The sequence below is a fragment of the Mya arenaria genome, chromosome 17 (assembly GCF_026914265.1).
Source record: "Mya arenaria isolate MELC-2E11 chromosome 17, ASM2691426v1".
Taxonomy (NCBI): domain Eukaryota; kingdom Metazoa; phylum Mollusca; class Bivalvia; order Myida; family Myidae; genus Mya; species Mya arenaria.
The window spans coordinates 16,698,905-16,713,035 of NC_069138.1; the positions used below are offsets into that span (position 1 = coordinate 16,698,905).

At 45.3% G+C, this 14,131-nt stretch overlaps 1 protein-coding gene across 2 annotated transcripts; it reads right to left on the minus strand.

Moving 5' to 3' along the window:
• Nucleotides 1-9,947: 9,947 nt before the first annotated feature.
• Nucleotides 9,948-12,460, minus strand: LOC128224257 (putative nuclease HARBI1). Of its 2 annotated transcripts, XM_052934057.1 has the most exons (3): nucleotides 11,319-12,459; nucleotides 10,801-10,908; nucleotides 9,953-10,367 (listed from the first exon to the last, which is right to left on the minus strand). In XM_052934057.1, the coding sequence occupies exons 1-3, from the start codon at nucleotides 11,960-11,962 to the stop codon at nucleotides 10,157-10,159; spliced, it is 963 nt and encodes a 320-aa protein (XP_052790017.1). In that variant the 5' UTR covers nucleotides 11,963-12,459; the 3' UTR covers nucleotides 9,953-10,156. The 2 variants fall into 2 exon arrangements, with proteins under 2 accessions (XP_052790018.1, XP_052790017.1); XM_052934058.1 differs by lacking the exon at nucleotides 10,801-10,908 and having other exon boundaries at nucleotides 9,948-10,367; nucleotides 11,319-12,460.
• Nucleotides 12,461-14,131: the final 1,671 nt, after the last annotated feature.

Consider the following 14,131-nt stretch of genomic DNA (forward strand, 5'->3'; position numbering starts at 1 on the left):
TCTCGCGAGACGGTCCATAGCCGTCGAGTTTGCTGTCCAACCGGGGAGCCGAGCCTCGGCACGGCCGCTTAGTCCCGCCGGGCCGGGCTCGAGCCCGGGACCGGCGGACGGACCCGTACCTGGTCAAACTCGACGGCTATGGACGGGGCTCGTCGAGACCTTTCCAACGGTACCCGGATCGAGCAGATCGCACTGCGGGTTGGCGAATGGCGACCGTTCGTATTTCTCCCCGGGCTCGCCTCATCGGCGAGGCGAAGACACCGTGAAAACCCCGGGCTTTTGCCTGCCTCGCGAAGCGCTGCCCAGGCGAGACCGGCCGAAACTTTGACTGCCCGTATCTCAGTCGTCCGTGCTCCGATTGGAATGAAACAGACACTGGTACACGCGGCTCGTCGATACCTTTCCGGCGGTACCCGGATCGAGCAGATCGCACTGCGGGTTGGCGAATGGCGAGCGTTCATATTTCTCCCCGGGCTCGCCTCATCGGCGAGGCGAAAACACCGTGAAATCCCCGTACTTTTGCCTGCCTCTCGACGCGCTGCCCGGGCGAGGCCGGCGGAACTTGACTGCCCGTATCTCAGCCGTCCGCGCTCCGATCGGGGCGAACGAGGTACCGCTGGAAAGGTCTCGCCGAGACGCGTCCATAGCCGTCGAGTTTGCCGGTCCAACCCGGGGAGCCGAGCCCCGGCCCGGCGCTTAGTCGCCGGCCGGGCTCGAGCCCGGCACCGACGGTCGGACCCGTACCTGGTCAAACTCGACGGCTATGGACGGGGCTCGTCGAGACCTTTCCAGCGGTACCTTGTTCGACTCGATCGGACGGCGGGTTGGCGAATGGCGAGCGTTCAAAGTTCTCCCCGGGCTCGCCTCATCGGCGAGCAACAGACACCGTGAAATCTCCGTGCTTTTGCTGCCTCTCGACGTGCTGCCCAGGCGAGACCGGCCGAAACTTTGACTGCCCGTATCTCAGCCGTCCGCGCTCCGATCGGGGCGAACGAGGTACCGCTGAAAGTCTCGCCGAGACGCGTCCATAGCCGTCGAGTTCGCCGGTCCAACCCGGGGAGCCGAGCCGCGGCACGGCCGCTTAGTCCCCCCGGCCGGGCTCGAGCCCGGCACGACGGTCGGACCCGTACCTGGTCAAACTCGACGGCTATGGACGGGGCTCGTCGAGACCTTTCCAGCGGTACCTGGTTCGACTCGATCGGACGGCGGGTTGGCGAATGGCGAGCTTTCAAAGTTCTCCCCGGGCTCGCCTCATCGGCGAGCAAAAGACACCGTGAAATCCCCGTACTTTTGCCTGCCTCTCGACGCGCTGCCCAGGCGAGCCCGGGCGAAACTGTGAATGGCCGTATCTCAGCCGCCCGCGCTCCGATCGGGGCGAACGAGGTACCGCTGGAAAGGTCTCGCCGAGACGCGTCCATAGCCGTCGAGTTCGCCGGTCCAACCCGGGGAGCCGAGCCCCGGCACGGCCGCTTAGTCCCGCCGGGCCGGGCTCGAGCCCGGCACCGGCGGTCGGACACTACCTGGTCAAACTCGACGGCTATGGACGGGGCTCCTCGAGACCTTTCCAGCGGTACCTGGTTCGACTCGATCGGACGGCGGGTTGGCGAATGGCGAGCTTTCAAAGTTCTCCCCGGGCTCGCCTCATCGGCGAGCAAAAGACACCGTGAAATCCCCGTAATTTTGCCTGCCTCTCGACGCGCTGCCCAGGCGAGCCCGGGCGAAACTGTGAATGGCCGTATCTCAGTCGTCCGTGCTCCGATCGGGGCGAACGAGGTACCGCTGGAAAGGTCTCGTCGAGACGCGTCATAGCCGTCGAGTTTGCCGGTCCAACCCGGGGAGCCGAGCCCCGGCACGGCCGCTTAGTCCCGCCGGGCCGGGCCGAGCCCGGCACCGGCGGTCGGACACGTACCTGGTCAAACACGACGCTATGGACGGGGCTCGTCGAGACCTTTCCAACGGTACCCGGATCGAGCAGATCGCACCGCGGGTTGGCGAATGGCGAGCGTTCAAAGCTCTCCCCGGGCTCGCCTCATCGGCGAGGCGAAGACACCGTGAAATCTCCGTGCTTTTGCCTGCCTCTCGACGCGCTGCCCGGGCGAGACCGGCCGGAACTTTGACTGCCCGTATCTCAGCCGCCCGCGCTCCGATCGGGGCGAACGAGGTACCGCTGGAAAGGTCTCGCCGAGACGCGTCCATAGCCGTCGAGTTCGCCGTCCAACCCGGGGAGCCGAGCCCCGGCACGGCCGCTTAGTCCCGCCCGGCCGGGCTCGAGCCCGGCACCGGCGGACGGACCCGTACCGGTCAAACTCGAAGGCTATGGACGGGGCTCGTCGAGACCTTTCCACGGTACCCGGATCGAGCAGATCGGACGGCGGGTTAGCGAATGGCGAGCTTTCAAAGTTCTCCCCGGGCTCGCCTCATCGGCGAGCAAAAGACACCGTGAAATCTCCGTGCTTTTGCCTGCCTCTCGACGTGCTGCCCAGGCGAGACCGGCCGAAACTTTGACTGCCCGTATCTCAGCCGTCCGCGTCCGATCGGAATGAAACAAACACTGGTACACGCGGCTCGTCGAGACCTTTCCGGCGGTACCCGGTTCGAGCAGATCGCACTGCGGGTTGGCGAATGGCGAGCGTTCACATTTCTCCCCGGGCTCGCCTCATCGGCGAGGCGAAAACACCGTGAAATCCCCGTGCTTTTGCCTGCCTCGAGAAGCGCTGCCCGCGCGAAACTTTGACAGCCCGTATCTCGCCCGCCCAAACACCGATCGGGGCGAACGAGGTACCGCCGGAAAGGTCTTGACGAGACCTTTCCAACGGTGTCTGGATGCACTCGCCAAGCCGCTCGGCCGCTGAGATAATGCCGCCGAAGCGCGGTGGGGGGTCGCGAAAATAGGTGACACAATTTTTCTTCAAACCCGACCCACATCCAAGTTGTCATTCTAGCTATGTGGGGAGGCTTTGTAAATCGCGAGAGGCGTTCGGAACCGCGAGCTTTACGTCGAGAACGGCGGCCTCCCGGGCTTCGTTCGCCTCGCAGACCACCTACCACCTACCCCGGGCCGGGTCCGCCGCCCGGCCGCTAGCTCGCCTGCTCTCTCGCTGCCTGCCTGCCTGCCTGCCTGCCTGCCTGCCTGTGCCTGCCTGCCTTGCCTGCATCGCGAGCCTCGCGAGCTCGGGGACACGGCGGCGCGAAGGTACTAGCGCTGGCCAGGCTTGGGACTAGCTCGCCTCGCGGCAGGAGGCAGGCAGGCAGGCAGGCAGGCAGGCAGGCAGGCAGGCAGGCAGGCAGGTCGCCGAGAGGCGCGCGCGGCCTGGCGCTTGGCGAATGCCCGGTCTTCGTCCGCGTGTAGCTCCGGGACGCCCTGGCCGATCTCGACGTTCCAGGTACCGCTGGAAAGCTACTGGTCTTGGCGGGTCCCCGTGCTGTCGAGGCAGCAGGCAGGCAGGCAGGCTCGCCGAGAGCCCGGCCAGCGCGCAAGTGTAGAAAAAAAAAAAGTTAAAGTCGAAGTGGCCGACCCACAACCAAGTTGTCATTCCATACCATGTGGGGACGACGTCTGGAAGCTCGCGAGAGGCGAGCACGGACACGTAGCCGAGCGTCGGCCGGGCTCCTCGCCTCGCGCCAGGCAGGCAGGCAGGCTCGGCGTCCGGGCTCCTCGCGGTGGCGCCTGTGCGAGCTGTGGTACCGTCGTAAAGCTGCTGGTCTTGGCCGGGTCCCTACCGTGCTGGCAGGAAGGCAGCAGGCAGGCAGTGGCCCGGTGTGAGCCCGGGAAGGTCTCACGGCCGAGCAGAGGCCTCCCGGGCTATGGGGACGACGCGATAGTACTAGGCGGCAGGCAGGCAGGCAGGCAGGCTCGCGCAGAGCCCGGCCAGCGCGCAAAAGTGTAGAAAAAAAAAAGTTAAAGTCGAAGTGGCCGACCCACAACCAAGTTGTCATTCCATACCTATGTGGGGACGACGTCTGGAAGCTCGCGAGAGGCGAGCACGGACACGTAGCCGAGCGTCGGCCGGGCTCCTCGCCTCGCGCCAGGCAGCAGGCAGGCTCGGCGTCCGGGCTTCTCGCGGTGGCCGCCTGCCTGCGAGCTGTGGTACCGTCGGAAAGCTCCTGGTCTTGGCCGGGTCCCCGTACCGTGCTGGCAGGCAGGCAGGCAGGCAGGCAGGCAGGTAGGCGAGCACGGACACGTAGCCGAGCGCGGCCGGGCTCCTCGCCTCGCGCCAGGCTGGCAGGCAGGCAGGCAGGCAGGCTCGGCGGCCGGGCTCCTCGCGGTGGCCGCCTGCCTGCGAGCTGTGGTACCGTCGTAAAGCTGCTGGTCTTGGCCGGGTCCCCGTGCTGGCAGGAAGGCAGGCAGGCAGGCAGTGGCCCGGTGTGAGCCCGGGAAGGTCTCACGGCCGAGCAGAGGCCTCCCGGGCTATGGGGACGACGCGATAGTACTAGGCAGGCAGGCAGGCAGGCAGGCTCGCCGAGAGCCCGGCCAGCGCGCAAAAGTGTAGAAAAAAAAAAGTTAAAGTCGAAGTGGCGACCCACAACCAAGTTGTCATTCCATACCTATGTGGGGACGACGTCTGGAAGCTCGCGAGAGGCGAGCACGGACACGTAGCCGAGCGTCGGCCGGCTCGCTCGCCTCGCCTCCGCGCGCAGGCAGGCAGGCTCGGCGGCCGGGCTCTCGCGGTGGCCGCCTGCCTGCGAGCTGTGGTACCGTCGAAAGGCGTCTCTGGTCGTGGCGCGGGCAGGAGGCAGGCAGTGCCCGGTTGAGCCCGGGAAGGTCTCCGGCCGGCAGAGGCTCCCGGGCTATGGGGACGACGCGATAGTACTCAGGCAGGCAGAGGCAGGCAGGCGCAGGCGTCAGGCAGGCGGCAGGCGGCGGCCGCGAGCCCGGCCAGCGCGCAAAATGTATCGAAAAAAAAAAAGTTAAAGTCGAGTGGGCCGACCCACAACCAAGTTGTCATTCCATACTATGTGGGGACGACGTCTGGAAGCTCGCGAGAGGCGAGCACGGACACGTAGCCGAGCGTCGGCGGGCTCCTCGCCTCGCGCCAGGCAGGCAGGCTCGGCGGCCGGGCTCCTCGCGGTGGCCGCCTGCCTGCGAGCTGTGGTACCGTCGGAAAGCTCCTGGGCTTGGCCGGGTCCCCGTCCCGTGCTGTAGAGCAGAGGTCTCCCGGGCTAGGGGACGACGTGTCCTGCTCAGTACGAGAGGAACCGCATTCAAATAGGATCAATGACAGACATGATAAATTGTGTTTCAGTTAAAGAGAGCTGTGTTTACAGCTAACATATTTACCAACATGTCATTATGATTTAACAGCCAAATCGTGTTTGTCATTCTAAATATATTAAATCCTGACTAGTTCCAAATAATAAAATCTCAATGTGTTGCCATTGTTACTCTTTATTTGTTGACGACGTGGATGATTATAATCGAAACATTAATGCTATGTAAGAAGTTCGTTTAAATTCATCTATGCATTTATGAAATATCGCAATGGCGCAATGTAAATACAGATATTCAAATGACAAAATTGACTATGTGTTTCAATACAATATCTTGGGTATGGAAAAATACATGGAAGAGGTCAAATCAGCGGCAAAGATCTTGGTGTTTACTAATTTCTGACACTGAATTTTGATGTTTGGATATTGCACAAAGTTTATGCTTTGTATTTTGTGAGCGTTATTTATTGACGACGTGTCAACTAGTTGAATAATAATAATAACTTTTATGTCAACTTGTTTCCTGAAATGCACCATATGTGTATGTGCTCAGAATCGCCTCTTCTTTAACGAACAAAGATAGAGAAAATAGAACATGGTTTAACGATTGAGTAGCCCAAACTTCATACAATACGGATATGAGTATTGTTTACGGATGCCGGATACGGATATTAAGAAACTGATATCGAGTCTAATCCCTACATTAAAATGATAAAAACTACCGATAAAATGCTATCGTACCAATGAAAATGGTTGTTTTGGTTAGAAAATGAATACAATAACAGAAAACATGCCATTTATCCGGCCAGTACAGAACGTCCTAAAACTAGATAACGGGATGTCCTAATCGGTGGTTATTTTACAACGTTTTCATGAAAAAAAACATGCACAAATTTCGGAATAACACGAATTTGCGATTTCATGTTTGTTTATACACGTAGAAATTTTACTTCAACAATGCTTTGAGTGTGTTTTCTTTGTTCTTGTCAACACATTTACGCACATATCGGAACGCTAATAAGTTGAATGGACGTAAGCGTTCTGTAACTTCCGCGCGAACGAATAACAATGCTTTTTACTGAGTATTTATTGAGTGTTGTTCTCTTATTATGGTTCTAAACATTTCTTTTTGATAAAAGGATGCCAATGTCAAATTATGCCTACATTTTTAACTTAAATTGTAATGTTCCTTTCACATAACAAAATTGAATTTTCATGGATTATGTCAATATCAACCCAATTACCTATGTATTATCCCAGTAGCAATTTTTTTTTCAGGCTGCTAGTATTATAAATGAATGCACAAAGACACCATAGCGGATACTTTCTGTATGGATGTAAACACCAGAACATTTACTTTTCCAACACTGCACATATTACAAATTAATTCATTCTTATTCCACATCAGGGTCACTTTCATTACTTGTATTTAAAATCGATACATACACATGTATAACAAACATAAGTTTTAAGTGAAAAATCTTTAACTGCTTACTAAATAATGCATTGCTAGAAATATATTGACTACTGATTACAGGATTATCACCGTGTTTTCAATAGCTCAAAACTGAATAATATTAAATGCCTGGTGGGTCCTTAAAGGTTTTTGTGATTAACTTTCATCCTAAATTAGGTAGAAATACCGTGTTTCCTCCTCATTTATTTCAAATTAAACACTGTATCCTTCCAGAACCATTGTTTTCGATATCCGTTCATTCTTTTCGGTAAATTAAAACAATTGTATAAATTGTAGTACATCTTATTTGGGACTAAGATTGCATCTTTAAGTGTGAAAATGTAGTTGAAATTCTAAAACACATGTACACCTATGTCCGTGATATTGTGAAGATTTAAGTGTTTGTTTTTTCAATTTCTCAAAACCTATTTCTCTCTATTTAAATTTAGTTCGAATATAACAGCTTTTAAAGAATACCAACAAGTAAATACCGTATAGATTTTCAGGATGCAAATGTTCTTTTCCTGCAAAATATCATACATATGCCTATATAAATTCTTCTTCTTCTAAACAAACCCTTGTATCATAATGCTTAAATAAATAAACATGGTTTAAAAGATCAATTTCAATTAATACCAGCCATACATTGCAATTTTTGTGGTGTACTGTGTGCGTGATTGAATGTGAGAGATGGGCGTGGCGTTTGGCGCTAGAGCCATTGTGATACTAGCAATAACATGTGGCATTCAATCATGTCATTCAGCCAGTTAGAAAACTCTGACTGAACTGAAGGGCGTGGCAAATTAATCGGCGTGTTAAAACTATAAGTTAAATAGTTACACTTGAAATGAAAACAAAAACAAAAACAAAAAAAAATAGTAATAATAATAATAATAATAATAATAATAATAATAATAATAATAATAATGATAATGATAATGATAATGATAATAATAATAATAATAATAATAATAATAATAATGATAATAATAATAATAATAAACAAACAACAGCATCATTATATTTATATTTTTTCGTGTTTTTTTTCAATTGGCCAATCCGACGTTATTTTGAATAAAAAAATGGATTCTTGTATACGAGGACTGCTAGACTATATTGATCGCAAGTAAGTATTCATAATTATAATCGGCATGTTTCAGTCGTTTTCAGATAACAGATGTAAACTATAATTTAAAGATGAAGTATACTTGATATGCGATTTTTGACAAGAATATGCAGGACTTAGCGTTATATCGCATTTTTATCCGTTGTTGATCGATTTGGGTTTTAAAATTGTTCAAATACGGTAAGGTAAGGGTTCGCAAAAGGATCAACACAATTTAGGACAATGTTATTAAAGTCTTAAATAGACTTATGTTGCCACATAATATATGTACACCAGTGGAGGGAGTTGTAATAGTATTGCCTGGCTACATTAATGGAGTACGTATATTTGAATACCCAGCGGCGTTGGTAAAAGACATTGAAAAAGTCATTGGAAGTCCTAGTTTCAAACGTCAAGCATGTACTGTTACGACGCATTTAGGCATCGTACGATGCTATTAGATCACGCACATGTTTCTTTTCCTTTAACATAGTCAATCGTTGCTTTAAATGTCATGACTTGTACAAGTATGTCTCTGTTTATAACTGCGGTCTGCTTCCAATGAATTTCTTTTCCAGATTACCGTGTCCTGTTTATTGATGTTTACTTCTTAATAACTCTTTTAAAAAATTAAACAAGTATTTGCACACTATTTAATAATATAATGAAAGGTGCAGAGATAAGACCAGTATAGCCAACTCATTTATAGTGATCTTGTTTAAGGATCCGATTTGGATTCAGTACATTTCTTTTACTTAAACAAAGACAAAGTGGTTTCGACCAAACATGGTTGATTGAGAATGTGAATCTCAATATTCTCAACATATATGAACTAATCAGATGTGAATTATGTCGTAGTATCCGCTAACCGAGGGAAGGAACTTTTACATATGGGTTATGAGGGTTGTGGGTAAGGGAAATGTTTGGTACAAGTAATTTACATTGTTGTAAAGGACAAACTTCCAAACCATAGTGCGTACCAATGAATAAGATTGTAATTTATCCGCATGCGAGTGTCCGTTCATTTGTTACCGCCTACTATTTACGATTCTTATTTCAAACACGATCATGTCATAGTTTTTCACAACTTACTTCGAATGCACTCGGGTATCGGCTTTAGGGGACAATGGAGCACAATTAGCGCTTGTTAATGACATTGAGCACGCGTATGTTACAAACATCGATGTCAGAAAATGAGCGATTCATTTAGGTGATTTAGTATGTATATTATATAATTGCCGGTTAACACAATCTGAATATCATTCGAAAATGTCTCTCCCATCAGATTCGATCGCCGCATTGCTCACCCGACCCGCTACCGAACAATCCGGAGAAGGGCCCGATAATCAACCCGGGATATCTGGGGTGGTATTCAATAAAAATCTTAAGATTAAACTTAAAATTGGCCTTATCCTTAAATGGCGAATTTAAGATCAAATCTTAAGGTTGAAGTAAACGTAAGATGTTACTTATCCTTACCTTTCGTAAGAATAACTTATCCTTAAGATTTATTATAAGGTTGACCTTAAATCGGTTATCAAGCACGGCTGGCTGAGTATTTCTATTTATGAAACGTTCGGTAGTTTCCGAATTCTTAATATAGCTTTTGGAAAAAAGACTTAAAACTGATCATAGATGTTAATCAAAATATGTTATTTTCCTGAAGCTACATAGTGGCATTTACTGGTGAAATTGTGTTTAATTTTTTTGAATTTTCATAATAAATTGGCATTTGTTGGTGGTATTTGTATAATTTTGTTAAAGTTTTCATAATAAAATATTTTGATGTCAATATGTGTGTTAAATAAGCCTCCCTTAGTACTACTAATTGTCTGAGTAAACTTTTAACTTGGCCTTAAATTTTTTGAGCAAGTTCTGACCATTTCTGATTTACACAATGACTTCATAATGGTTCAACTTTCCTAAACTAAGCTTACTGGATTTAAATGAAATATATGCATTGTACTTTGACCAATACTTCTTGTAGTTTGAACATTGATTGGATATAAACAGATGAGAAACTGACCACGGTTGTTTGCTAAAATATAAGTCTTTAGATAATGTAGTATACATTTAAATATTTAAAACATTAAATTCATATATATGTATATTTTAACTTTCGAAAAAAGGTATGCATGAGTGCCACAGAGGAAACAAAATTCACACATACATACGTGGTTTTGTGTAATAAGACACGAGTATGATTTTGAAATAAAAGAGCAAGAGTTATGAACCTTTAAGTAGATATTAATATCTGCTGTGTAAAGTGTGTACCAAATTGTATTGAAGTATATTTTACAAGGTGTTAGAAATTACCAAGGTGTTGCATTTCAATGACACAGCCTATGACATAATCAAGGCAAGGCTTTTAAAATAACTAGGTTCTTTCAACAACAGCAAAAACAAGAATTATTACTGAAATATGTTGCTGCAACATGATCCCTGAATCTATTCCCCGCCACATTTGGAGGTTGCTGCACTCCCTGTGCCAGTTGATCATCTGCATTATCATCCTCGTCATCAGAATCATCATCACCGTTAATAGGGATTGCTCTCTCTTTGCAGATGTTGTGCAGAACACAACATGCTACAATCACCCTGAAAGAATATATTGCAATTAGCAAGTCTTGTATATGGTTTCTTACTGCAGTATAGTTGTATATGTTTAACATTTTTACAATGTAAATGAATGCATTATAATGTGTTCCCACTGACATAAGGAGAGTTGACAAAAGACAATGACAAGAAACTCAATAAAATGATAGTGAATATATTATGGTAAAGAGTGACATATGCTTTCATATATTTCTAGTCTAATGAAATATAATATACTTCAGGTAACTTGTTTTTCATCATTATGCTATCATCTTATCATTTAATAGGGCGTGAACTTTTTGACAACTATCTATTTAAATGTCTGCCAAGGCAGCCCTGGTTTGATTCCCAGCCTGGGTATATGCAAGTTTGGTTTGTAGTCACCAAATAGGACAAGTAGGTTTTCTCCATGCCCTGGTTTCCCCTAGAAACTTACTTGCAAACTTTTTGTGGCTCCAAATTTATTTCTCCATGGAGGACACCAAACATTTTCTTAAGTTGTCCAATAGATCTCTCCACAAGAGCTCGTGTGATTTTGTGACTTCTGCAATATAAAAAATGTACACATCAAATCTATGTCATAAGTTGCATCTATGTATCATTGTTCTTTACATACACTTATCAATTGCGAAATTATTTCATCTCACAAAATCATCATATACAATCCTGTTACCGCATGCATGCAATATATTGGAAATACTGTATACTGAAAGTAAGAAATACACTGAAGATATGATGTTTATTTATGAACATACATTTATTCCAAGGAAGTTTCTATATGCTTGTCTACAATTAAAATAACATTAAATGCATACATGTGGCTGAATTCACCATTGATTAGCTACTAAGCATATATTGCAAATTAGCATTAAAAATCATATTTATAACCCAAATGTTACATATAACACAAGAGGGATGAAATGTTACTTTGGGAATAATACCCTGAAATCATACCGGTTGTAGCCTTCTTCTGTTGCATTCTGTGGTGCCAGGTAGGGGGTTAGCAGCCATCTCTTAGCTGGATATCCACTATCTCCCAACAAGTAGTATCCATTTGCATGCCCCCCTTCAAACAATTCAATTAAACCGCTTTCACGGAGCACCCTGCTATCATGGACCGATCCTGGCCATCTCGCATGAACACCCTTTCTGTTCACAAACACTTCTTCATGTTCATGAGGAGCCTTAATTCCAATATGGGTCCCATCGATCACTCCAATAACATTCGGGAATCGGGCGATTCCCTGAAACTGTAATGAGTTTCGCCTGAACTGATCATCCATTGTTGGGAATCTAATAAATTGTTTCACAATATCTGGCGATGATAAGACATCAATGACTCTAGTCAAAACTCTAGAAACAGTTGGTTGGCTTACTTTGTGTAAGTCACTGTCATTTAATTGTATAGGCCCTGTTGCTAAGTACCTTAATGTGATTAATATTTTCTGCCGGGCACTTATGGCATTATTTCTATTCACTTTTGGGGTGATTCCATTCCCGATTAACTGTTCAAGATATAAGATGCCATTCATGTCAAATCTGTACCGCTGAATAATTTCCATTTCTGTCAAATCATTCAAATTTGGAGCACGATCCATGGCCTGAAATAGAAACAAATAATCTTGTCGTCAGTGATGGCTTATAGATATCACTAAATAATGGTCCAAAATTTGGTTAGGAATAAACCATTTAATGCATTAACAATGTTATTGTACTGAATTACTCTGTAGTTCATAAATTAATTGCCTGTGCATTATATATTTTACAAGTTCATAAAAAGCTAATGAATAATAAGAAAAATATCTGCAATAAAGTATGATTATATAGCTAGTACTGAACAAATTATTAGAGATGTTCAAGGATGAGTGTATTTAATAGTTTTTTTATAGATCGCGAAAACATGTTACTCTACAGTTTTATCTGAACAAAAGGTCACATATCAATAAGTGATCAAAATATTTGAATCACTGTTAAAAGATATACTGAATGATACATTCAATAGGGCAATCAGATACTAGAAGAAGTAAAAAACAATATAAACAGAGCAATACAACCTTTGACGGGTACCATCGTTGGAGGTACGAAACATATGGAGTTTATCAATAAATACCGTAAATTAAGCGTACCTGTACTGGCTGAAGCGTTGTAGGTTGAAGTTAAATGGTCCGTACCGCACGCGTCGAATACAACGCGTAACAAAACAAGCAAAACTGATTAAAATGTGCTCGTTCTAGGTTGTATGCTTCCTTAATTTATAAGGACGAATCTAAGGTTAAGGCCGTAGTTAAGAACGACTTAAGTATTTCCTTGCATCTTAAGTTAAAAGTTAAGGAAATCTTGCCATTTAAGGAAATCTTACATTATCCTTAGATTAAGATCGACTTAAGGTTTATATTGAATACCACCCCTGGATCGGGTTAAAAACTATGCTATGTTCCGAATGCATACATGCGCTGTCATTTTGTTTTAAACGTTTGATGTAGTTTTAATAAAGAAGTATGATAACGAATTATTTGTCAATTATTAAACACTAAATCAACAAATATTTTTGTATACGAAAGATTACTCAAACCGAGTGTATCGTATTGGTAACGTGTAACCGAAATTGATTGCAATTTTCACGACTGAGTATTTCACGTCATCTATAATTCGCAAGCGCTGTCATTTGCGGAAAATTGTCAGTCCGAAATATCGATATTCCGAAGTAATTTGTTGGGTCCCTACGATTTCGGATTAACGGTGTTCAACTCTAATTATAAAATAAGTCAGGAGCTCTTGGGACCTATTCATATGTTGTAAAAAGTTTTTTTATGCAAAGATAATCTTGCTATTTGGTTTATCCAGCATCATTTTATTTAGACTATTATCAATGCATAAGTTTTCGCAAAATGAGCATTAGATCCTTGATACACATTTATAGCATGCAATGAAAATACCGTTGTGGCATGAAATTCTTAAGACCCGTGAAATGTGTCATACTTACACATTACCGTTAAATAAACATTCATGTCAAAATGCTGAAAGTAGAAATAATTAAGAAGTCAAAAACGATCATATTATGGAACAATGAAAAGTAAAGCGGTCAAATAAGGAAAAATAAACATACTATGATACATAGTATAAAAACCAAAACTTCAATGCAAAGAAGGAGGATTTATACCAGCAATAACGATACTATGCATTGAAACCTAGAATTAGAATATTAAAGTTCTTATTGTTAAGCAAGTGTGTAATGAATTACAAGTAATGAGCAAAGCTATTTCTTGGTTGTGTCTGGCTATTCCATTAGAATATCTTTGCAGGAATAGGGTGTCTTGTTTCTCACATAAGTATTGAAAATATGAGTATGATATTATTCCCTGTCCTTAAAACAAATGAATGCACTGAACTCGTTGAAAGGCTAAAGGTGTTACAAGTGTGATTTTATTTACAATCATGTTTACAGGCAATACAAATCGAATCCAAAAAGTATTTTGAGTTGCTCAAATTGTAACCGATTAGTGCTGCTCTTGTTACCAAAAAAGCAATATTAAACTAAAAAGGTTAAATAAATGTATGATCATTTTCTATTTTCATAAACACACCTAACACATTAATTAATTAATTATCGTCCGCAGGACAGCTGCCGTCGCAACGGAGATCAGGGGATTTGTTGTGGAAATAAGGAATCAGCATTCTCATTGTGCCTGCTTAGCTCTACGAATAAAGATGTTTCATTGAACACGAGTCTAACCCTACCTGTCTTGTCCGGATTCAGTGCCTGTCTG

Coding starts and splice junctions, on each gene's coding strand:
- LOC128224257 (XM_052934057.1), bottom strand. CDS start 11,962: ATGGATCGTGCTCCAAATTTGAATGATTTGACAGAAATGGAAATTATT. Junction 10,909..11,318: donor ACAGAAGAAGGCTACAACCG/GTATGATTTCAG, acceptor TTTATATTGCAG/AAGTCACAAAATCACACGAG. Junction 10,368..10,800: donor GAGCCACAAAAAGTTTGCAA/GTAAGTTTCTAG, acceptor ATATTCTTTCAG/GGTGATTGTAGCATGTTGTG.